This window comes from Mytilus edulis, chromosome 3, assembly GCF_963676685.1.
Source record: "Mytilus edulis chromosome 3, xbMytEdul2.2, whole genome shotgun sequence".
Classification (NCBI taxonomy): domain Eukaryota; kingdom Metazoa; phylum Mollusca; class Bivalvia; order Mytilida; family Mytilidae; genus Mytilus; species Mytilus edulis.
In genome coordinates, this window is record NC_092346.1 from 9,478,434 (window position 1) to 9,502,977 (window position 24,544).

General features: G+C 32.5%; 1 protein-coding gene across 1 annotated transcript; it reads left to right on the forward strand.

Annotated features, from left to right (window-relative positions):
• Positions 1-505: 505 nt before the first annotated feature.
• Positions 506-7,744, forward strand: LOC139515746 (E2F-associated phosphoprotein-like). Its single transcript, XM_071305427.1, has 5 exons — positions 506-698; positions 3,404-3,594; positions 4,568-4,666; positions 5,384-5,597; positions 6,957-7,744. The coding sequence occupies exons 1-5, from the start codon at positions 625-627 to the stop codon at positions 7,204-7,206; spliced, it is 828 nt and encodes a 275-aa protein (XP_071161528.1). The 5' UTR covers positions 506-624; the 3' UTR covers positions 7,207-7,744.
• The last annotated feature ends 16,800 nt before the right edge of the window (positions 7,745-24,544 follow it).

Sequence of the window (24,544 nt, forward strand, 5' to 3'; positions counted from 1 at the left end):
TACGTGATGACGGCTGACAAATTGGACCTCGTAATTTTAGTATTATAGATACTATATATCTCAGATTCAGAACAGACAGAACTCAGGTTCAGAATATATCCATGTGTATTTGTTTTCTTTATTTTTTTAACATAATTATTATTTTACTATTGCGGAAGTCTATGTTCTGATGTTTAAACAAAATTTAATGAAAAATAAAACCGTTCAGTGTAATTCAACTCATATAAAAGTAATAATTAATCAGGGGTCAATAATGTATTTCTCAGTTTTTTCTATGATAGTTGGACTGAAATGACTTTTTGTCTAGTTTTAACATTTTTTATAATATCGTCTAGCTATCTTTTTTTTAATTTGTCATTAGGCATGAGTCATCAATGATACTCATCGTCGTCTCAATGTGCTATCAAAATTATTTATTTCGGAAAGCAAAAAACAGTCCGCATCTGTGAACGTATTACTTTATTTTTGTGGGAATCACTTAGGCGTTTATAGTGGAGTGAAAATACGTTTACACATGAATTAACAGATTTACATTGAAGATACGATTTTGGGAAACAAATTGTATTTTGATTTTGCAGAAAAAAACAGAAATTGAAGAAAAGTTGTTATTGATATTGATTTGAAATGAATAGAATTACTGATAGGGACTACGACTACTATGACTTTGAAGATGACAGTGACCAAGAGCCTTGCGATAGGTAACGTAACGGTACCCAAATTGCACCGAGTACCCAAATTGCACCTACATGTATTTATCAAAAATAGCAGCGAAAATCTAACAAGATTTCCTAGAGACTAAAAAAATGGTATTTTTATGATTTGATACTATGCACGTCTTTCAACATAGGTAAAAATATTTAGATATACACAAAACGTTCACAATATTTATCAACAGATGAAGTGTTTACTGAAAAAGCAAAATGTACTGAAACGTCGCCATGCGACGTCATCAAAACGTCATCTTTTTAAAATTAACAAATACAATACGTTTCAAGTATCCATTTCTTAAAATATGAAGAGTAAGCATGGACAAATATCCAATTGTTCAAAATATTTGAAAAAAATAAACAAAAGCTCTGTTATTCGACTTTTGACGATGCGAATTTAAGCATGGATGCAATTTGGGTACTCCTCATTACAGAATCTGGGATGGTTTGGAGGTAAGTTCAGACCAATTTTTCTATGATTCCATATGGAATAAAAATCAAATTGGTGTACCTTTATAATAAAGAAGGATAGGGCTACAAAATTAACACAGAATGGACATTTTCGTCTTCATCATAAAAAAACGTAGATGAAAAAACTGTCAAAATAGGTGCAATTTGGGTACCGTCACGTTACTATCATACAGACATACGTAGTTAAAAATAAAAACTGTTATTTACAAATTACATATATACAATGTAAAATGATATATGTTCAGATTTCTACTTCACATTGGGGAAAATAGGAAATGAATTGATATATCAAAACATTAAACTATATCCCCCTTTGCAAGAACAAAAATGTATCACAAATAATTTATGTCAATGTATACAGAATGTTTTGGACGGCCCATACATACATCCTATACATACGTCCTAGGCTTCTTCTTCTTCCAAGTACATGTAATGAACCAGATTCAATAACTGAATGTATTAGGTCCAGCGAAAACTTTGCACAGTAGTTTTTTGTCTGGCCATACCAGTCACATTCTAGTTAAATTAGATTATTCCTATCATCATTGTTACTGTTCTTTAGCTGATAAAAAGAGTCCTCATCATTTCAAATCTGACTGATTAAACATGTTAAAGTTTTCTCATTGGCAATCATACCACACCTTATTTGTTTATTGTCCATTTCTGGACGAGAAATCGCCTTCTGTTTTCATTCATTCCTTGTAAAGAATAAATCATGTGATCAGCCAATGGTTATGTGATAAAATCACAGGTAATTGAAATTTGCTTTCCTTTTTTTCATATGTTTCAAGCACATATTTTTATGTCAATAGATTTTATTTCATATTTCCAAATTCTGACTAGGTAATATATACATGTAATAGTTGAACAGGCTACATGTACCTACTCTGTGGTAGTCTGTATTTGTCAAGTACAAATGTAAGAGCAACCAAAAGAAGCAAAAATCAATCGTACAATGGGTGCAAGTTAGGTAATCATCACTATTATGTTTCCTATACACAACAAAATTATTATAAATACACAATGTAGCAGGTCATGACTTTGTACCGACAGATTAGAATGTGACAGGGTTAAACAAGTGTGGATGTGCCAAACCCTCCTCTCACCTTGGACATGTTGGATAATGGTGTGACAACACAAGAGCAGTAAAAATCGGTTGAAAATGTCTGGACTCATGATCATCATATTGACACAAAACACACAAAAAAAACTTATAAAAGGACTGTTCTAAGAGTTCTTGCAGTTTCTGAAAGCTTGCATCTTCAAAGCCAATAACAATTAATTTTAAAAAGAAATTATGTGTTAAAGACTAAACCATCAATCACACACATCGATAAAGTGTAAAGATTTAGTCCAGAAGGTTTATGGTTCTCACCTTCACTTATAAAAACTGACCACAAGGCAATAGTGCTTAAAGTTTGACCACGGGTTCTTATTTGTTTAAACATCAACCAATCAGTCATCAATTAGTCAAAGTAAGACAAAACATGATCTTGGTCAATGCCATATAGAAGTATGATATATTATATATAGATCTATGTTAGACCTTCATGTACAATGTATCCTTTTACAATGTATGCCTTTGTTGGCATGACATGGGTTATGTTCTTCTCATATATGTTATGATGGTATGATACTAAACCCCTAACGGGAAGGATTGTGCCTGATGTTCATATGATGAAATCATAATCTTTCAGTCAGTTTAATTGAAGTCTGGAGCTGGCATGTCAGTTAACTGCTAGTAGTCTGTTGTTATTTATGTATTATTGTCATTTTGTTTATTTTCTTTGGTTACATCTTCTGACATCAGACTCGGACTTCTCTTGAACTGAATTTTAATGTGCATATTGTTATGCGTTTACTTTTCTACATTGGCTAGAGGTATAGGGGGAGGGTTGAGATCTCACAAACATGTTTAACCCGCCGCATTTTTGCGCCTGTCCCAAGTCAGGAGCCTCTGGCCTTTGTTAGTCTTGTATTATTTTAATTTTAGTTTCTTGTGTACAATTTGGAAATTAGTATGGCGTTCATTATCACTGAACTAGTATATATTTGTTTAGGGGCCAGTTGAAGGACGCCTATGGGTGCAGGAATTTCTCGCTACATTGAAGACCTGTTGGTGACCTTCTGCTGTTGTTTTTTTCTATGGTTGGGTTGTTGTCTCTTTGGCACATTCCCCATTTCCATTCTCAATTTTATTTAAAAATTATTTATTTTCTCACTAGTTCTGATGATGATATCGAGGTTATTTTATATGGAACACCTGAACAGAAGCGTAAATTACAGACCAAAGTCCAACAAAGACATGATTCTTCAAGTGAAGATGACTTTGAAAAGGAAATGAATAATGAACTTAACAAACATATTAAAGGACTGGTAAATGAAAGATCAAGTAATGTTGCAGAAACTATTCAAGGTAAAGATTTATCAAGTAGAATGTTTATACGCCTGTCAAAATTTTGACGGGACATATTATGGTATACAAATGTCGTCCATCTGTCTGTCCAGTGTAAACATGTTGCAGCGTAACTTGAGAAAGATTTATCTTAATTTAATGAAACTTAATATAGTTGTTTCTTATGATGATCAAACGGTCTGTATACTTTTTGGTGAAAATAAGGTTAAAACTTTTTGAGTTACGGGACTTTGTAACTAAATCAGGGGTGTGTGTTTTTCACATTTCCCGTCATATCTCAAAAACAGTTTTTGCTCTTCTTAGTTATATCAATCTAAAGATCTTTTTACTTTTTGGTGATGATTCAAAATTTTATTATAGTAATAAAATTTTTGTAAAAGGCTTTTTTTTCATATGTCGCACCGTATGTCAGAACTATTGCATAAAAATTCACACACAAGACGACAGGTGTATCATGCGCTCATGGCACAGCTGTTTATTTATTAAAGATATAAATGAAACAAAATAATGTACAAGAAAGGGCTAATGAAGGTTGCCATGCCCTCAGGTCAAGTTGAATTTCAGAGAAATTTATTGTTTATTGATGCTTTCAAATAATAATCGTACATCAATATATGGCTTACCAACCTTTAGACTCATCATATCCAAGGAATTTATTTCAAAAACATGTTTTGTCCACATGGCAGCAGATACATGTACATGTATCAGTGAAAATCTGAGGTGGTTTCCAGGGGTTGATACCCCCCTTTCCCCTTTTATCTTGGGTTGGAGAACCCCCTTTTAAAAATGATTGGATCAGCCCTGGGATATCAAAGATTTATATTATACTTGGCATATGATTTAATTGCACTTTAATATTGAAATATTCATTCATTCATAGAACATCAGACCGAGTACAATTTGGATTCATTGTTCCTTCATCAGGGTTTTCACTAAAAAGCAAATCAATGGGAATATCTTGTTATCATTTTAGGTAGTATCAAAGCTCAAGACCAAGAGAAACCTACAGAACAACAACAATTTTATGATGATATTTATTACGATTCAGAAGAAGAGGAAATGGTTTTACAAGGTACTGAAAAAATGGCAATATGAATCTTAACAAACCAGTTTACATATGTTTACCACAATTTTCACTAAAAACATTTTAAATGAACTTTGGGACAACTTACCAAAAATACAACTACACTGCCTAATCTAGTATCCAGAAATGGAATTTCAATGTTATTTTTTATTCTTAACTACTAATTCAGAAATTTTTGCAATTTTTTTATGCCCCACCTAGGATAGTAGTGCGTCCGTTCGTTCGTTTGTTCCTCTGTCTGTCCGGCTTCAGGTTAAAGTTTTTGGTCAAGGTAGTTTTTGATGAAGTTGAAGTCCAATCAACTTGAAACTTAGTACACATGTTCCCTATGGTATGATCTTTCTAAATTTAATTCCAAATTAGGGTTTTTACCCAATTTCATGGTCCATTGAACATGGAAAATAATAGTGCGAGTGGGGCATTCGTGTACTTTTGACACATTCTTGTTTAATATTGCAAAGATTGTGACATTAAGTTTTAAGTTTTTACAAAACATGAAAATTCCTGATTTTGATTTCTTTTTACTAAATAGCCTTATTTATAGCAGCACTTCCTGAAATTTTGATAATTGAGATAACTTTTTGTTAAATTATTCAACATAAACAATGAAAGAGATCAAAGATGTCTGAAGTTAAACATAATTTGTGTCAGTAAAAATTTCATACTACATCTAAAGATTTCATAAATATTAAAAAATTTTTGCAGGTGATGAACGTGTCAAAAGAAGACAACCTGTTCAAAGCAATGATGACTTATTGTACGATCCTGAACTAGACGAAGAAGACCAGCGATGGGTTGATGCTGAACGACAAGCTTATCAGCTGCCTGTACCTTCAGGATCCAAATCAAAACGTCAAAACAGTGATGCAGTTTTAAACTGTCCCGCTTGTATGACATTACTGTGTCTTGATTGTCAGGGGTAAGCTACTTAAAAAAATGTATTACTTGGTCACGTTACCCAGTGTGATGTGGCCTAACAGATGGTAGACCTGGGTAAAGATAGATGAATTTTTCATCATTAATGTGTAACATTTGTACTTTGTAAGATGTAATTCATCGATGCCTTTTAATCATCAATCATTACATGTACACTGCATGTACATGTATGTTTCATTTGAATTGGTAATTTTGATTGGTTTGCAACAATCATGAAGCACTCAATATCAAATTTTATCTTTTTGAAATACAGCAGCTATGACCATTGTGACAATGTCAGATAATGCATAGAAATACAAAAGTAAAGATTGGTAAAACTTCATGGTTGTAGTATAAAAAAGTAGTTATAAGAGTTGAGGCCACACTTAAAAATATTTTGGATTGCCCAAACCCTACCCAAAGGTTGAGACAGTGGGTAGGTAGGTAGGCATTTTCTTTTTTTTTTCAAAAAAAAAATTTGAAGTATCAGATGTTTATTAGTCTTCATGCCTATTTGATTAAAAAAAAACTTCTTCAAATCAGGACAATAAAAGAATTTGCAGCTTTTTTCTGGGTAGGTAGCTTTTGGGCAAACAAACCTATTATTTATTATGGCCTGAATGTTTCTTTTTATAAATTTATATGGTTGTAAAAGCTTTGATCATGCATACCTTTTTATGCTTCAGTCAATCCTTTGAACCCAATTTACATTATAAAAAGAAGAATAAAACAATCTATGTTACCTTAGTTACTTAGAAGCTGAGAAGAATACAATTTAAAAAAATTAAATGAATGACACAAAAATGTAGTGCAGTGATTTATGAAAGTACAAGTAATGTCCCTTTATTTGCCAACAACATTTTAAAATCAGCCTCCTTTCAAATGTCTATAAATTAGGAGAAAAATAAATATATACTGTATAAATGTATGTACATGATGAATTTGTACATGTATCCATAACACTGTTTTTTTATAGTGTTTCTCATACTGAAACATATATACAGTTTCTTCAATATCTACATACCTAAAAGTTAGAATGCACAAACTTTTGTAAATTGATATTGTGATGCAATGTAACTTGAATTGACAGAATTGTCTGATTTCAAACCATATTAAACTGTGCAGGCTATGGTTAATTTTTTTTTGTTTTCAATTGCAATACATTGACTTTTCATTTTTGAAATGTTACAATTTCTATATCAAGAATCTCTATTTATTTTTGAGTGGAGCAAAATATATTATATGATTTTTTAGTGTTAACACTGAAAAGTCGGTCCCATTTGTAACTGTCAGACAATAAAAAGAGGGATACATGATTTATTAAATAAAAAATAAGACTTTAATTATTTCAATTATCTTTTAGGCATGATGTTTATGAAAACCAGTACAGAGCTATGTTTGTTAAGAACTGTCGTGTCGATACATCAGAATTATTAAAACAGCCGTTACAGAAGAAAAAACGTTCAAAAAAACAGAAGACATTGGACACTACAAATAATGAAACAGAGGACAATTTTCATCCTGTTAAGTGTACAGAATGTTCAACGGTAGTTGGAGTATTTGACAATGATGAAGTTTATCATTTCTTTAATGTACTAGCTAGTCATACATGAAATCCAATTCTTTGCAGAATTTTAGTGCATTGTATGTATTGTATAAACATTTTCATGAGTCTCCATCATTTTAAACTTTGTACATTGGTGAATGATGTCCTTATCAATGAATATCACTATAACATCATTTTGTTTTTTGGTTTTCTAACAGTGTTTATAAAACCATAATCCTTAGACACTTTAATCGACTTGAAAAATGAAAGATACATGTATTCAAAGAAAATATACCAGTACCAAGAAGATAAATTCTAAGGCATTTTAAAAGATCTGGTTAAAATATTATCAACATCAATGCATTTCATCCTGTTAAGAATAATAAACTGTGTTTATTTAGAAGTGATTGCCTGTTGATGTGGATTCATGTGCTGATAATTATATAAAGACTCATAAAGACCGTTATGAATGATGTAAAGTCATATGATCCTTCAAACATGATTAAAAAAATTGAATATGTTTTATATACTTGAATAGCTAAGTTCACGATAAAACACATGTACACAGACTTTCCTTTAATAGAAATCTTTTATTTATTCAAATATTTACAGTTGATTTCATTGAGTGTGTAGCCAAAGGTGAAATCTTTAGTTAGCTTGCTTGTTAGCTGAACCGTGAAGTAGTTACTAGGTCAGGTATACTACCCTCCTTACAAAGTAGCCTATAGTCCAACAGACAGATAGATTAGTTATCTGTTGGACTAGACTACTCTTTAACATTTCATCATGCAGTAACCTCAACTCAGACACCTTTAGCAAAAAATTGTGCAGTCCCATAGCACAACTGTGCAAAGAAGAAATTTAGAAGAAAAATGAATTAAAACATATGTGGAAGGAAGATAGAACTAATTGTTACTTAAAGAAAGTATGAAACACACCAAATTCTTAACAACTGTTATAACAAAGTTTAATTTATAAATGGGAATGCATGGAAAATACAAAAACAAATAAGCCTTGCTCTAGTATCTCACTTATTATACATATACTTCATGATTCTGTGCTAAAATCGGCAAAAAAAGTTAATCAAAAGCCTTAAATTTCAATCATTCATCACATTAAGAAATATTCATTGTTTATATGTTATGGTTTTGTATAGTATACATGCAATGTGCGTATTGTTATGCGTTTACTTTTCTACATTGGCTAGAGGTATAGGGGGAGGGTTGAGATCTCACAAACATGTTTAACCCTGCCGCCTTTGTTAGTCTTGTATTATTTTAATTTTAGTTTCTTGTGTACAATTTGGAAATTAGTATGGCGTTCATTATCACTGAACTAGTATATATTTGTTTAGGGGCCAGATGAAGGACGCCTCCGGGTGCGGGAATTTCTTGCTACATTGAAGACCTGTTGGTGACCTTCTGCTGTTGTTTTTTTCTATGGTCGTGTTGTTGTCGCTTTGACACATTCCCCATTTCCATTCTCAATTTTATACATTGGATTAGTTTCCTTAACATAAGTCTAACCAAAAACATGTTTTATATGACTTTAATTGTATAGTAAGTACTTACTTCTAATTGCCACTTTACACAGTTATTAATTGGATTGGTTTAGATTCATCAGCAAGGCTCTACTGTTACTGTTAATTTTGTTTCACTGTCAAATGATTGTCTAATTATTATTTTAACTTCCATTGAAGATTATACGAATTTCATTCACTTTTTTTTATTATTTATTATAAAAACAATCATACTGACTGGCTTACATATTTTTAACCGGATTTTTGTGACAAAAATGTCGGTTATTGATTTGGGGATGTACGGCGGGCGGTCGGGCGGCAATCAAATGTTGTCCGTGCATTAACTCATGAACCGTTCAACCAAAGCTTTTAAAATTTTAATATGTTGTTACTGACAACTAAATGAAGGTCAAGTTTAATAATGGCGATTTTGACTTTTACCGTTCAGGAGTTATGGTTCTTGAAAGATTGAAAAATGAAGTTTCCAGTCGTGTCCGTGCATTTACGCATGAACTGTTCTACCAAAGCTTCCTAAATTTTAATATGTTGTTACTGATGACAAAATGGAAGTCAAGTTTAATAATGACGATTTTGACTTTTACAGTTCAGAAGTTATGGTTCTTGAAAGATTGAAAAATGGAGTTTCCAGTCGTGCCCGTGCATTTACGCATGAACTGTTCTACCAAAGCTTCCCAAATTTTAATATGTTGTTACTGATGACAAAATAGAGGTCAACTTCAATAAAGACGATTTTGACTTTTACCGTTCAGGAGTTATGGTTCTTGAAAGATTGAAAAATGGTGTTTCCAGTCGTGTCCGTGCATTTTCTCATGAACCATTCAACCAAAGCTTTTGAAATTTTTATATGTTGTTACTGATGGCAAAATAGAGGTCAAGTTCAATAATGACGATTTTGACTTTTACCGTTCAGGAGTTATGGTTCTTGAAAGATTGTAAAATGGCGTTTCCATTCAAGTTGTTGCATTTACTCATGAACCATTCAATCTAAGCTTTTCAAATTTTAATATGTTGATACTGATGACAAAATGGAGGTCAAATTTGATATTGACGATTTTCACTTTCACCATTCATCAGTAATGGTTCTTGTGATATTGCCAGGACACAAATAGATATTAATAAATCCGGTTTGCTGTCGTTGTGACAGCCTCTTGTTTTACTGATGATAATACTGAAATAAATCAATTTGTTTAACTGTTGTTATCATACATAAGTAACAGTATTTTTATGCCCCACCGAGGGGCATTGTGTTTTTTGTTCTGTGTATTCGTTCATCTGTTCGTCTGTCACACTTCAGTTTAAAGATTTTTGGTCAAGGTAGTTTTTGATGAAGTTGAAGATTCAATCATCTTGATACTTAGTTCAAATGTTAACTATGAAATGATATTTCTGATTGTGATGCGAACTTAGAGTTTTGACTCACATTTCATTGTCCACTTAACATAGAAAATGATAGTGTGAGTGGGGCATTCTTGTACTATGGACACATTCTTGTTTGATAATTAGAATTGAATGGGGCATCCTTGTACTATGGACACATTCGTGTTTGATAATTAGAATTGAATGGGGCATCCTTGTACTATGGACACATTCTTGTTTGATAATTAGAATTGAATGGGGCATCCTTGTACTATGGACACATTCTTGTTTGATAATAAGAATTGAATGGGGCATCCTTGTAATATGGACACATTCTTGTTTGATAATTAGAATTGAATGGGGCATCCTTGTACTATGGACACATTCTTGTTTGATAATTAGAATTGAATGGGGGCATCTTTGTACTTTGGACACATTCTTGTTGGATAATTAGAATTGAGTGGGGCATCCTTGTACTATGGACACATTCTTGTTTGTTAATTAGAATTCTTTATTGGTATTGATTTCAAATTAATTATTTGACAAAATGCATGCCATTGCCTGGTAGACAGTACAGTTGTTACTAAAAGTATTCATAATTTGCATTTAACCTGTCAACCAACAGACTTTGTCAACTACTTTAGGAGCAAATCTACCATTTTTTGGGGAAATAAAAAATCTCCATATTAAAACCATGTATTTTTATCAATGAGTTGCCACAGTGAGCCTTTGTTAAGACCTGCTTGCCCGTTTTTGTTGTCAGCCTATCTTCATAAATTAAAAAAAAAAATCTTGCAATTACCTGGCCAAATAATACCAAACTTTACCTTAATGTTCCCTAGGAAATCCAGTGTTAAAATGTATCGATGGATTTGATCCATCATAAAACATGGACACTGGTTTTATTTAAAGAACATATAGGTAAAATCCGGTTTTTGTCCAGTTTGTGACTTCTGTCACAGAAATATTGGTGAATGTATAGAGATCCGGCAGCGTCAGCGTTAACTAACTTCTTTCACCTCAACCTCATTTTATGGATCATTGAACAAGATTAGGTTTATGCGGTCAATTCATATTTAAGATACTGTAAGCAGTATGTCCAACATCTTAGGTGTATGGATAATTGTAGGATGTACATGTCCAACTTTCAGGTGTCATCTGACCTTGACCTCATTTTCATTGTTCAGTTGTTAAAGTCAAGTTTACGTGTTTGATCTGATTTTCTTATACTGTATGCAATAGGTCAACTTTATTTGGTGTATGAAAATATTTAATGATGTACATATCTGTCTGGCATATTTTATATATGTGACCTTGACCTCATTTTTAGGTTCAATGCTCATGTTAAAGTGTTGTAATGACAAAATGTAGGTCTAGTTTGATATTGACTATTTCCACTTTTGTTGTTCTGGATTATTGGTCCTATTTCAAAATGTTAGGTTAAGCAGTTTCCATGTTTTCATTTATATTTTGGTACTACCAAGAAAATTAAGGGCAAGTTGAACATTGACAACTTTCACTTTTGCAGTTCTGTAGTAATGACTCTTCACTGCTTTGTAATTACAATAATAAATGAAATAAAACCTCCTTTTTCTGATTTTTTGACAGTCTTTTATTACATTTGGATTTAAATTTTATGTATGAATATGATCAAGCACGGATACTAATGTGATGTAGTAAATATTTAGTCTTTCGTTTGAACTTTTCATACAAGTGAGAGTTTTAGCGCTTTATAACCAGGTTCTACATTTGAAAATGTTTGTACCAAGTCAGGAATATGACAGTTGTCCATTCTTTTGGTGTGTTTTATCATTGATTTTGCCATTTGATAAGGGACTTTCCGTTTTGAATTTCTTCTGGGTTCAGTATTTTTGTGATTTTACTTTTGTATGTGTCTTTCCTTATTTCTTCTAAAGAGAAAGGTTCAAAACAGAGTCTCCCATGAATTGCTCAGGAATATAATCTTTTCATGCAACTTCACACATAATGGAAATAACTTATCATTATTATGCTGCAGTGGAATACATATATTATTTTTGAAATTTCCTCATACGATTCAAATAAAATTTCTCAAACTTGTTATCTCGAACTGATTATCATACTTCAATTTTTACTAATATTAGATGCTTTTTCACTTTCCGGCAGAGAAATGTCTTTGTTGCTTTATGATCCCAATGTTTGAGGTTAAGGTCGTAATAGCTCGGCATAGATGGTAGTTTAGGGAAAATTTACTGTTTGCAAAAGTATGAATTATTCTAAATAATAAGGATGTTCTTATCCCAGGTAGAAAACCCTAGCCGTATTGGTCACAACTTTTTGGAACTTTTGGTCCTCAATGCTTTTCAACTTCGTACTTTATTTGGCCTTTTTAACATTTTTTGATTCGAGCGTCACTGATGAGTCTGGTGAAGAGGAACCGTGAGGATCCTGTACTGGAAAACATCATTAAGTATCATTAAGTAAGTATGAGTCTTTTGTTGACGAAACGCGCGTCTGGCGTAAATATACAATTTCAATACTGGTATCTATGATGAGTTTATCTGTTAAGGTAGATATCAGTTCTTCAACGACCTTGATTGGATACATTTCATTGTAGAGAAAGACCTCTAGCTATTTTGTATGCGGTCAATAGTCACGTATCATTATTTCTGTTATGATTTTTCCATTACATCTTCATATGATACAGGGTGATGGTCATCCAAAGCACTTATATACGAGCGAATCTTACAGTGTACTATTGAGTATTCTTAGGTCTTGAAGTACAAGTTAATCATTTTCTTTCCCAAATACGTCTTGCAGTGTTAATCAGTTCTTCAGGATAAAAATGGTTTACGAGATTGATATTTAAAAAAAATTGTCTTCGTATTTTTCAAATTAATATTAAAATCTCCGATTCATGTGTCTCTTTGTATTTCTAAAAGAACTGCTCTTAATTCCTTTTATGGTAAAGCTATCCATGACGGGAGATCTTGGAGGACTATAATTTTTGTAATCAAATCCGATGGTCATTACTGAAATTGTAGCTTTTATGGCTACCATCATAATAACAGTTATGCATAACAGAATTAAATCGATGTATCTCAATGTATAAACAAAATACTATAATAATAGTTAATCATTATTTCTGTCTCTATTTACTTGAACTGTCTATAGTCCAATATCGCTTCAGTCATGCGCCTTAACATGAATAAAGTGCAGCTCTATCAGATACAAGGACAAATATCAATGGAAAAAAGTAAAATCACACAAATACTGAACACCGAGGAAAATTCAAAACGGAAAATCTCTATTCAAATGGCAAGATAAAACACATCAAACGAATGGCCAACAACTGTCATATTCCTGACTTGGTACAGACATTTTCTTATGTAAAGATATACAATAATATAGATGAGAACAATATGAAGATGAAAAATTATTAATCTCGTAAACTATTTTAACCTCGAACTTCTGATTCTGATTAATACTTCAACACGTTTATGTGAAAGATGAAATTCTCCTGTACTACAAAACCAGAGAATTTTATTTTACTTGTCAACTAGGTTACCACGTATATACATGCTTGAAATGACAATTAGCCTGAATTATATAAAGATAAACAAAGGAAAATAATATCGTAATAAAATACTTCTATTTTACAGATTTCACTTTGAAGAACAAACTAATAATCTAGACAATATTACATATTAAATCATACTTTGTTAAGAATCACTATGATCAAACAAAAAATTCTCTGAAACTGACATTATCAAGAGGCTTGATTTCTTGATTGACAACATATTTGTTACGTTTGGAGGACGTGTTTTCAACAGACTGTCGGAATTCCAATGAGAACAAATTGTGCCCCTCTTCTTGCCGACTTGTTTCTTTATTATTATGAGGCTGACTTTATACAGGAACTTTTTAGGAAAATAAGAAGTGAGCAAGATCCTTTAACTTTACGTTCCGCTTTATAGATAAGCACTAAATAATACAAAAATTGGGCACTTTGTTGAACGAATCTATCCTATCGAACTAGAGAAAAAGGATACTACAGATACAGTTAAGTCTGTCTCATAGCTTGACTTACATCTATAAATTGACAATGAGAGTCGGTTAAAAACAAAACTTTACGACAAAAGAGATGATTTCAGCTTCCTAATTGTGAACTTTCCATTTTTATGTAACAACATTCCAGCAGCGCCTGCATATGGAGTATTATATCTCCCAATTGTTACGATATTCCTGGGCTTGTATTTCCTATCATGATTTCCTTGGTAGAGGATTGCTGCTCACAAGGAAGCTATTACACCAAGGGTTCCAAATGGTGAAGTTGAAGTCATCCCTTCGTAAACTTAACGGACGCTATCACGAGTTGGTTGTCTGCTATGGAATAACCGTTTCACAGATCATATTGGATATGTTCCTTATGTCGTCACTATAACACCCTTCCCTTTTCACGAATGTGACCTACCGAATTAGGTAGCAATACACAGTAAGCAAATGAAGCTGAAATTTGGTCTTTAAGTTCAAGAACATGTGCATGTATTTTGAAATGGATATAGCCAATGCTACAAGAATACCCAAACATGTATACAGATTAAGAATCCTATTTTTCAGCAGATTTCAAATCTGTAAACAAACACTTAAAACAAAGTTGTACAAGTTCAGTATCCATGGAAACATTTGGTGTTTGTTTTCTATTTTTTCTTCAAAAATTGCTGTTGGACACCCCCATACAGGCTTAAAAATATCCTTTTTATAAAATTTCAATGAATATCAGACATACATTGTTTCAACACTGAATGATAGCCCTCTCAAAAAAAAAAACACAAAAAAAATTGCGGGTCTATCTGCTCCTTTTTCCGCAAATTACCTTTCAAAAGATCGAGGCAAATGTTCGCCTTTGAAGAAAAAATAGTCAACAAATGCTGATATAGTTTTAGAGTCATTGGTGGACTGGATATGAATTTAGACCCGAAAACTACATTTCTACTGAGCAAACCAGGGTTCAATCTCTTCTCTGGAATCATATCTTTCAATTAAAACCACTCTCAAAGCATCAAATTTTATTTTTCATCATTTTCAGGTACTTATAACTTGTCTTTCTCTTTTATCTTAAAAATGCGAAACTAACACTTCTAGCTGTGCATTAGACTATTTACCGGATTTGTAATAACAGAAGCGGCAAGACGGGTGCCACATGTGGAGCAGGATCTGCCTACCCTTCAGGAGCACCTGCGATCACCCCCAGTTCGTGTTGTTAAGTCTTTAGTTTTCTATGCTGTGTCTTCTGTACTATTATTTTTTGTTTGTCTTTTATTTTTTTGCCATGGCGTTGTCAGTTTATTTTCAATCTATGAGTTTGACTGTCACTCTGGTATCTTTCGCCCCTCTTTTACAATGTAGTGTTCCCTATGATGCTTTATGTGACCATTATTCTATTTGATTAAATAACCAAAAAAATAATAGAATAAAGGTAAAAAGGAGAATGTTTTATATAGTTTGATTAAAAAAATGTGTGAGTTTTGTTTACTCCGTGTTGAAGGCCTCACTCTGTGAGATCAAGATCAGCAAAATAATCGCAGTTCCATTGCTTTATCTGTGTATAGTTTATGTGTTATTGGTGGATACCCTATATCATATTATGGGTTTTTGGTTTGTTTCATTTCTTTGATACTGTATGCAATATTTCTACTGTATTTGATATGTGAACATATTTTACAATGTACATGTCAGTCCTGTATGTTTTATTTGACTTTGACCTCATTTTAAAGATTTTTGTCTTTTTTCTAATACTGTTAGCAATAGGTCAACTATATTAAGTTTATAGAATAATTGTAAGGTGTGTATGTCTGTCTGGCAATTATCAGCTGATCATGACCCAATTTTTATGGTTCATTAGACAATCTTAAGTTTTCCTGGTAAAGTATGTGTCTTTGTTACTATATGCAATCGCTCGCTTTTATTAAAAGCATGTGCATCTTACCTTGACCTCATTTTCATGGTTCATTGACCAATAAACAGTTTTCCTGGTTAAGTTTGTGTCTTAAATGTGCAATAGGTCAACTTTATTTAAGCATATTTGATGTATGGAATGATTTACGGTGTCCCTTTATTTCGCTTGACCTTGACCTCATTTTCTTGGGTCATGGTAAGTTTATGGGATAGTAGTAGTTAAGTTTTATATTTAGGACTATCAACATAATATCAATGGTTATTAAAGAAGGCGAGACATTTAATCGTGTGTACTCTTATATGCTTATAAAGGTAACAGTAGTATACCGGTGTTCAAAGGTCATAAATCGATTGAAAATAAACAAATACATGGTGCAAACTAAAATCGATGGAAACACACCAACTATAAGAGGAAAACAAAGGAACATGAATATAAAAAAAAAGAAGATGTTATATGATTGCCAATGAGACAACTCTCCACAAGAGACCAAAATGACACAGAAATTAACACTGTTACATCTCTCAAACTAAGGGAGAAAGAGCAGAACTAAAATTGAGTACATTGATTAACAGTTCAATGTCTATTTCTCTCTGAATTATTCCAGTAAAAACCTCATTGTGGAGTTATTGCCAATGAAATGTAATTTGGGTTCGACTGTCACTGATGAGTCTTTTGGAGATGAATTGCCCGTCTGGCGTAAATACAAAATTTAATACTGGTATCTAGGATAAGTTTATTTACAACCACTGGGTCGATGTCACTGCTGGTGGAGTTTTAATTCCCCGAGGGTATCACCAGCCAAGGAGTCATTACTTCTGTGCTGACATGAATTATCATTGATATGGTCATATTTATAAATCAACTGTTTACAATTTTATAACTATAATATAACAATGGCCATTTGCCTGACTTGGTACAGTGGCATACCAAACCTCCCGCTTTTATGGCAATGTTAAATGATAACATTAAAATGACAACATTACATGACAGGACTACAATATGAATAAATGGGTGAACTAATAGAACAGAGAAAATCACGAATAATAGCTAACAAAAGGTACCCGGTTTAAATTTTAATACGCCAGACGTGGTTGAATAACCAGTGACGCTCAGATGAAAACGATTCGAAAGCCAAAACAAATACAAAGTTAAAGAGCATTAAGGACCGAAAGTTCGAAAAAGTTGTGTCTTATACGGTTTGAGTTTTCTTCCTGGGATAAGAACATCCTTATTATAAAAATAAATTCATACTTTTGCAAACAGTAATGTTTTATAGAATAAACATGATAAAACCGAAGCGGTGAGTAACTACTGAATAAAAATGAATACATACAACAACCTAAACCATCACATGAAAATCAACAGCCGAGTTAGCCAAAGCGATAAACGCACAAAGTGACGTCACATTTGAATTTCTAAAAATTTCCCCAAAATAGGATAGAATTCCAGATTAGGTTTGTAATAATGATATAACATTTATAAATAACAATGAAAATTACAATACTGACTATCAAATTGTGGTAGTAATTAGATAATTAATTGTATTATCTAGCTATATCGGTGTTTCTTTTAAATAAAACTGTAAATCAAATATATCATATAAATTGTGTTGACCCAAACTAAAATCTAATAAATGAACTGGGTGATTAAATATCTTTACCGTAACACACGAACACAACAGATAAAAAAAGATCTACAACTGCAAACGATAAGACATTTGACAAAATCCGATGAGAATAACAAATATAACATCAAAACTAAATACAAGAATTTTGGATAGAAAAGTTCCGTGGAACGTCTTATAGCAATGCGAATTCATACTCAGCAAAACAGTCACAATCGGGAATAAGTCACGTTCGGTTATTAAAAGATCAGACGACGTAATGACAAACCACAATCTAACACGTGGTAAAAATGTCCCTAGTTAGTTTGGACAAAGACACATCGTGATGGTGTCCGTAAAATTTACGGAGTGTCATGTAATCGATTACATTACAATTACACCTTATTTCAAATGTAACCAAATGTAATTAGATTACGTTTCTTTAAAGTAATCATGATTACTTTGGATTACTTATGATTACATTGTATACGTCAATATCAAAGAATATCTTATAAAAAAATTGAAAAACAACACGTTTAATCATTTCTTGCGTCCGAAGCACTTTTCTGGATTTACCTTCATCGGGAACGCTCAAAGCCAAACATTTGAAATCCGAGGATGAATAAGTACCGAAAATCATTGAAGAGCTATATGTCAAAAATAACTAAAATCAATAAAAATTAATCTATTTAAGCCAACTTTGCCTGAGGGAGTTGAAACCTTAGTTTCATAATAATTTCAAAATTTATAAACGGACAATTTTAATAAAGTTTGTTTAATCATGACAGTACCGAAGCACTGGTGATGATGGTGTAAAAGAGGGGCGAACGATACTAGATATAACTTTTTATCTTCACGAAAAATCCAATTTTGGTGATTTTTTTTTCAATCTTAATTTTTCAACTTTTTTTGAAATTCATACTGATGATAAAACGAAGGTGAAGTTTGATAATGACTGTTTGCAGTTATGATGTTCTGTAGTTTAAATTTTATTTAATTAATAAGATCAGGTACGGCTACTGCTGTGATGCAGTAAAATTCAAGTCCTCTCATTAAAAACTTTTCATATGTTTCTATGCGTATTTCGACTACAGAGAGGGCCATAAACAATGTCTCCCATGAATTGTTCAGAAGTGATACCCCTTCATGCAGCTTCAGACAAAGGGGAAATAACTTTAATATGTATTTCTTGCTGCAGTAAAATAAATATTTATGAAATGTCCTCATATAATAGATTTCTCAAACTTGTTATCTCTAACTGAATATCCTTCTTTAATTATATGTATTTTCTCTTTCCGCAGAGGAATGTTTATGTTGCTTCTTGGCTCTGAATTTGTAAGATAAAGATCGTAACAGACATAGATGGTAGTTTGAGGAAAACTATACCATGTTTTTCCAGAGTGCTTCTGTTATTAAGTTAGATATGAATTTTTCATGGACCTTGATTAGATACATTTCATTGTAGAGAAAGGTCTCTATTTTTAAGTTCAATAGTCACGTATCGTTTTATTAATATAACATCATCTTTATTGTCATATAAACAAATTAAAACATGTTTGTGACAAACTGAGAAAAAAAGCATAGTACACTCATACATATAATATAATATACATATATATCAATTGTTGCAAATGTATAACACTTAAACAAACAATGGCCGAAAATGGAGTTAATGAACTTCTGGCTAATAATGGAGCTTTATATACAGATCCGATGGTCATTGCTTACATTGTGGGTTTAATTACCATCAAAAAAATAGCTGTACAATGCATTAGTTTTAAATCGATGTATCTCGATTTATTGACAAAACATAATAATATTAGTAAATCATTACTTCAGTCTTTATTTACATGTACTGTTTTATAGTCCACTAATATCTCCTTAGTCATGCACCTCACGGTCATAAAACTTTCGAGCATTATTTTTGTACTCAGACTCGAAAATCAACCAATCAAATTGCTGGATTTCATGTTTCGAGCATGATTTTTGTGCTCCGAGCACTGATCAAAGTTTTATGCATTCAACATGTTCAAGGCCAGATGTATACAGCAGCTTTATCAGAAAACAAATAGAAACAAAAATTGAAGATATATAGGAATATAGATTTGAAAAATATAAAGACAAAAATTAAGCTCGTAAATCTTTTTAACCTCGAACATCTGATTAACACTGCAACACGTATTTGTAAAATATCATATTTCTCTTGAACTAAAAATCCTGTGAATAGTATATTGCAAGGTTATCTCGTATGTAAATGCTTTAGATGACCATTACCCTGTATGATATAAAGATAAAATTGAAAATCATATCCGGGGCATAATTAAATACTGGTGTTTTAAAAGATTTTTCATTAGTGATACTTTTATATTAATATTTACTAACTCAGAAAATATATCATTGTAGTGGTCGCTATTGCAATGTGACCATTGCGTTGTTTGATTTAATAAAAAGGGATTTTTGAGGGTTCAAGGAAAATACAATGTCTACAATTATTTTTAAAAAAATGAAAAATGTGTGGTTTTTTTTGGGGGGACTGTTTGTTGAAGGCTGAAATTTGAGATTAAGATCAGCCATCCAAGTACTTTTACTCTGCCTTTTAAGTGCATGTACTGATTTTGTGTCATCGATGGTTTCATTTTATCATTTGTGTTTCTATCAAATGTGCATTAGACTGCTGCCTGTAACAAGTCAGGAATATGACAGTTGTTGTCCATTCGTTTGATGTGTTTTGTCATTTGATTTTGCCATGTGATTAGGGACTTTCCGATTGAATTTTCCTCGGAGTTCAGTATTTTTTTTATTTTACTTTTTTTTTCTTCTTCATATAACCAACTTTTCACTCCGGAGTTCATAGTTTGTCAACAAGTTAACTTCTCTGTGGTTGGACATCCTGGTATTCGGGTCAATAAGGTGCATCTTGATGAGATGAAATGGTACAATTTAGCTAGCTACAAAACCAGGTTTAATCTAGCGTATTAAATTATAAGACAGATACCTTTGATAACCATTTACATCAACTGGGTCGATGCAACTGCTGGTGGACGTTTCGTCCCGAGGGTCTAAACAGCCCAGTAGTCAGCACTTTGGGTTGACATGAAAATCAGTTATATGGTCAAAATGTCATTTAAATTTCTTGTTTCGAAAAGTATGATTTTTTTCGAAATAATAAGGATTTTCTTATCCCAGGCATAGATAACCTTGGAATTTTGGGTCCTCAATGCTCTTCAACTTTGTACTTGTTTCGCTTTATAACTATTTTGATCTGAGCGTCACTGATGAGTCTTATGTAGACGAAACGCGCGTCTGGCGTACTAAATTATAATTAAGCCAGGTACTTTTGACAAATAATTAATCCACATTAAAAAGAATGTCTGTACCAAGTCAGGAATATGACACAAGTCGTTCGATGTGTTTGGGCTTTTGGTTTTGCCATTTGATTGCGAAATTTCCATTTTGAATTTCCTCATATTTTAGTTTTTTTTACTTTTGTCTATCAGCTCAAGGACACAATTTTTTCGCGTCATCGTGGAGTCATCACCGTTTTTTCTTGATTTACACATTCAAAATGGAATTAAAAATTTACTTATAAGGAAGGACTATATTTTTTCTGTCTCTCCGAAAAAGCCTTAAAACATGTGGTGCACACTTTTAAATAGGCGTCGCGGGTTATTCAGTATGAACTACATCTTTAAAAAAATGTTTATTCAAGAAAAAATTACTGAACCATTTTTGGGGGACAGTATGGAAGACATTATGAAATCAAAAGAAATTACCAAATATTAGTAACATAATAAAATGTATGTTATTGTAGCTATTCTAAAATATGAATGATCCTCTAGATGTTTAATATGTACATTGCATATAAAAATAATGTAATATGCCCAGGTATCGCTTCCACTCAAATAAAGGTGACAGTAGTATGCCTCTGTTCAAAAGTAAAAAATCGATTGAGAGAAAACAAATCCAGGTTAAAAACCAAAACCAAAGGAAACACATAAACTATACGAAGTAACAAAGGAACAGCATGCATGAACACTGAAATGCAACAAAAACAAAAGCCAACATACAAAAAGAGAACTCTTTGATAAAAACTGCCGTATTCATGACTTGGTACAGGACATTAACAGAGATCAATTGCTGTACGTGGTATACATCTATAGGTCATCGCACGGCTTTGTACAATGAACAAAAGCCACAACGTAAAGCAAGATAAACGAAATGAGCAAACCTCTCTTACCTAGGACAGTTGTATAACAGCACAACATAAGAGGATACTCTAAAAATGATCTTAAAAGGCCTTAAGAATAAAAATAAAAAAAGCAATCAGTACACATTCAACTTCTAATGGATTTAGTGTTTTTAGACGTCATTACCAGTCGAAGAAAACAAGACATTGTGTAATGCCAAAGTAAAGGATTCGACAGCTTGTAAGACCGCGAGAATGTAAATATTTGAATAACACTAGTATTCATTTTGGTTTTAATTCTTTGATAATAAAATCAATGTTTATACCGATAAAACATTGATAAGTTTACCCGGATCGTATTTAAATTTACAGGCTTGGTTAACATCACAGTGATAAAAAAAATGGATTTGCGTGTTCTGCATGAACTTGTTTGAGGGCCCAAGAAAAATTACACAAGTTCTAATAGGGGTATCCTCTTTAAATATAAACAAAAATGTCCTTAAGGTGGTACCTAACACTTTCACTAAAATTAATTTGGCTCGTTTAATTTTGATAAAATTTTGACAAAGTATAAAATTGAGTATTTACTTTGACCCTTTAACAAAAATATAAAAATTTCAAAAATTTTGAACCAACTGTTTTGTCAGAAAAATTACACTGGTTATATAGCAGTTTGACAAACTCTAATTTTGATCTTTCAGAAGGTTATTATTCCCTTTACAACACAACGTAATTAAAACGTTTAGCTGACTTTACAGAGTTATCTCCCTGTAGTGTTAGGTACCACCTTAATATAAGTACTATTGTCATTATGGAACCACCTCTAGAGATTAATATCCTTTACAGCTTTTAGTTGACAATACAATTAAATAGAATGATATTCTTACTCACAATAACTGTAAGCTATAGACTATAGTTATCATTTAAGCTTGCTTGCCTTAATGATGTATGTCATCATCATAATTATCTGAAAGATCAAATTGATAGTTTGGAAGACATTCGAGATCATTGCATTCATCGGGTAGATACCGTACAATAAAAATAAATTGTAAGTGAACTTATCTTTACATTTGCCCTCATATAAAAGGGTTTAATTGTTGGCTTAGGAACATTGCCCGTTTAAACAAGTGGTATTGGACAGATTTCTGCTAGTGCACCTGTACAGCAGGGAAACTTCTGACCAAATCGTTTGACTTTGGTTGCAAAAGAGAGACACAGCAAACCTACAGTCTATCGTCGTCGTCGGTGGCGTCCACAAATATTCACGGTATCCGGTGATCGCAATACGCATGGATCTGTCATTAAAATAAACAATTATCTGACTGTACATGTTAAACACGTGCTCAATACCCATGCTTTTTGTTATTTGTTTACTATAAGGTGACAATCGGTAAACTTCGGCTTCAAAACACGGCATTTAATGAGCAGCCATGTTTGTTAAATCATAACAGACAGACAAAAAAAAATGACGATTATACGATATATTTGCGTTAAACATGATAAAATCGTGCACAGCGGACTAAGTTTATGATATATACATGCGTTGGATCAAGAATTGGATAAACATTATTTTTCACCACTCGATCGTTTTATATGACTTTAAACTATCCTGAATTTTACCAAATTTGGACAGCAGCTTGTTTATAAGATAGCATCCAGAAGTAAATTTTGTTAAAAAAAAGCCTGTTTATATGCGTATTTTACTTTTTTAAAAAGTAAAATCACAAAACTCCGAGGAAAATTAAAAAGAAAGAAAGTTCCTAATCAAATGACAAAATCAAAAGCTCAAACACATCAAACGAATGGATAACAACTGTCATATTCCTGACTTGATACAGGCATTTTCGTATGTAGAAAATTGTGGATGTTACCTAGCTGGTTTTAAAGCAAGGTAAACCTCTCACTTGTATGCCAGTCGCATCAAATTCCATTATAATGACAACGATGTGTGAACTTAACAAACAGACATAATGTCAAAAACAGGGTACAGCAGTCAACATTGTGTTATAATCTTAATCACAATTAAAACAAACAAATATGTAACAAAGAAGCAAAAAATGGAATACACACCAAGCATACTAGCAAAAATTAAGTACGGAGCCACGTCATATATGTTTCAAAGAAACATAAAAATGCATGACCACTTGTGTTTTAATTGAGGTAAGCCATTTCAATTGATATTTCATAGTGTGTCTTTTTATGTTGTGTTGTTACACTATTGTTTCAGATACGGGTGAAGGTTTGTTACCATTTAAACCCGTTGCACTCGTTTGCATCTGTCCGAAGGCAGGGATATGTTCGGAGTCAAAAAGCGAGACATAGGTATGCTGTTTCCAGGGTCGGCGGCGTCAACAATGTTGTAGTTTGTGATTAGATCTAAAATTGAGAATGGAAATGGGGAATGTGTCAAAGAGACAACAACCCGACCATAGAAAAAACAACAGCAGAAGGTCACCAACAGGTCTTCAATGTAGCGAGACATTCCCGCACCCGGAGGCGTCCTTCAGCAGGCCCCTAAACAAATATATACTAGTTCAGTGATAATGAACGCCATACTAATTTCCGAATTGTACACAAGAAACTAAAATTAAAAAAATACAAGACTAACAAAGGCCAGAGGCTCCTGACTTGGGACAGGCGCAAAAATGAGGCGGGGTTAAACATGTTTATGAGATCTCAACCCTCCCCCTATACCTCTAGCCAATGTAGAAAAGTAAGTAAATGCTCGTTTATGGTGAACCACAAGTAGTAGGCCAAACATATTTGTAATCAAAGACAATGC

Bases quoted from the DNA above. Each gene is read 5' to 3' on its own strand.
- LOC139515746 (XM_071305427.1), top strand. From the start codon at position 625: ATGAATAGAATTACTGATAGGGACTACGACTACTATGACTTTGAAGAT. The intron at 3,595-4,567 runs GTAAAGATTTAT...TTATCATTTTAG, and splicing joins TGTTGCAGAAACTATTCAAG to GTAGTATCAAAGCTCAAGAC. The intron at 4,667-5,383 runs GTACTGAAAAAA...AAATTTTTGCAG, and splicing joins AGAGGAAATGGTTTTACAAG to GTGATGAACGTGTCAAAAGA.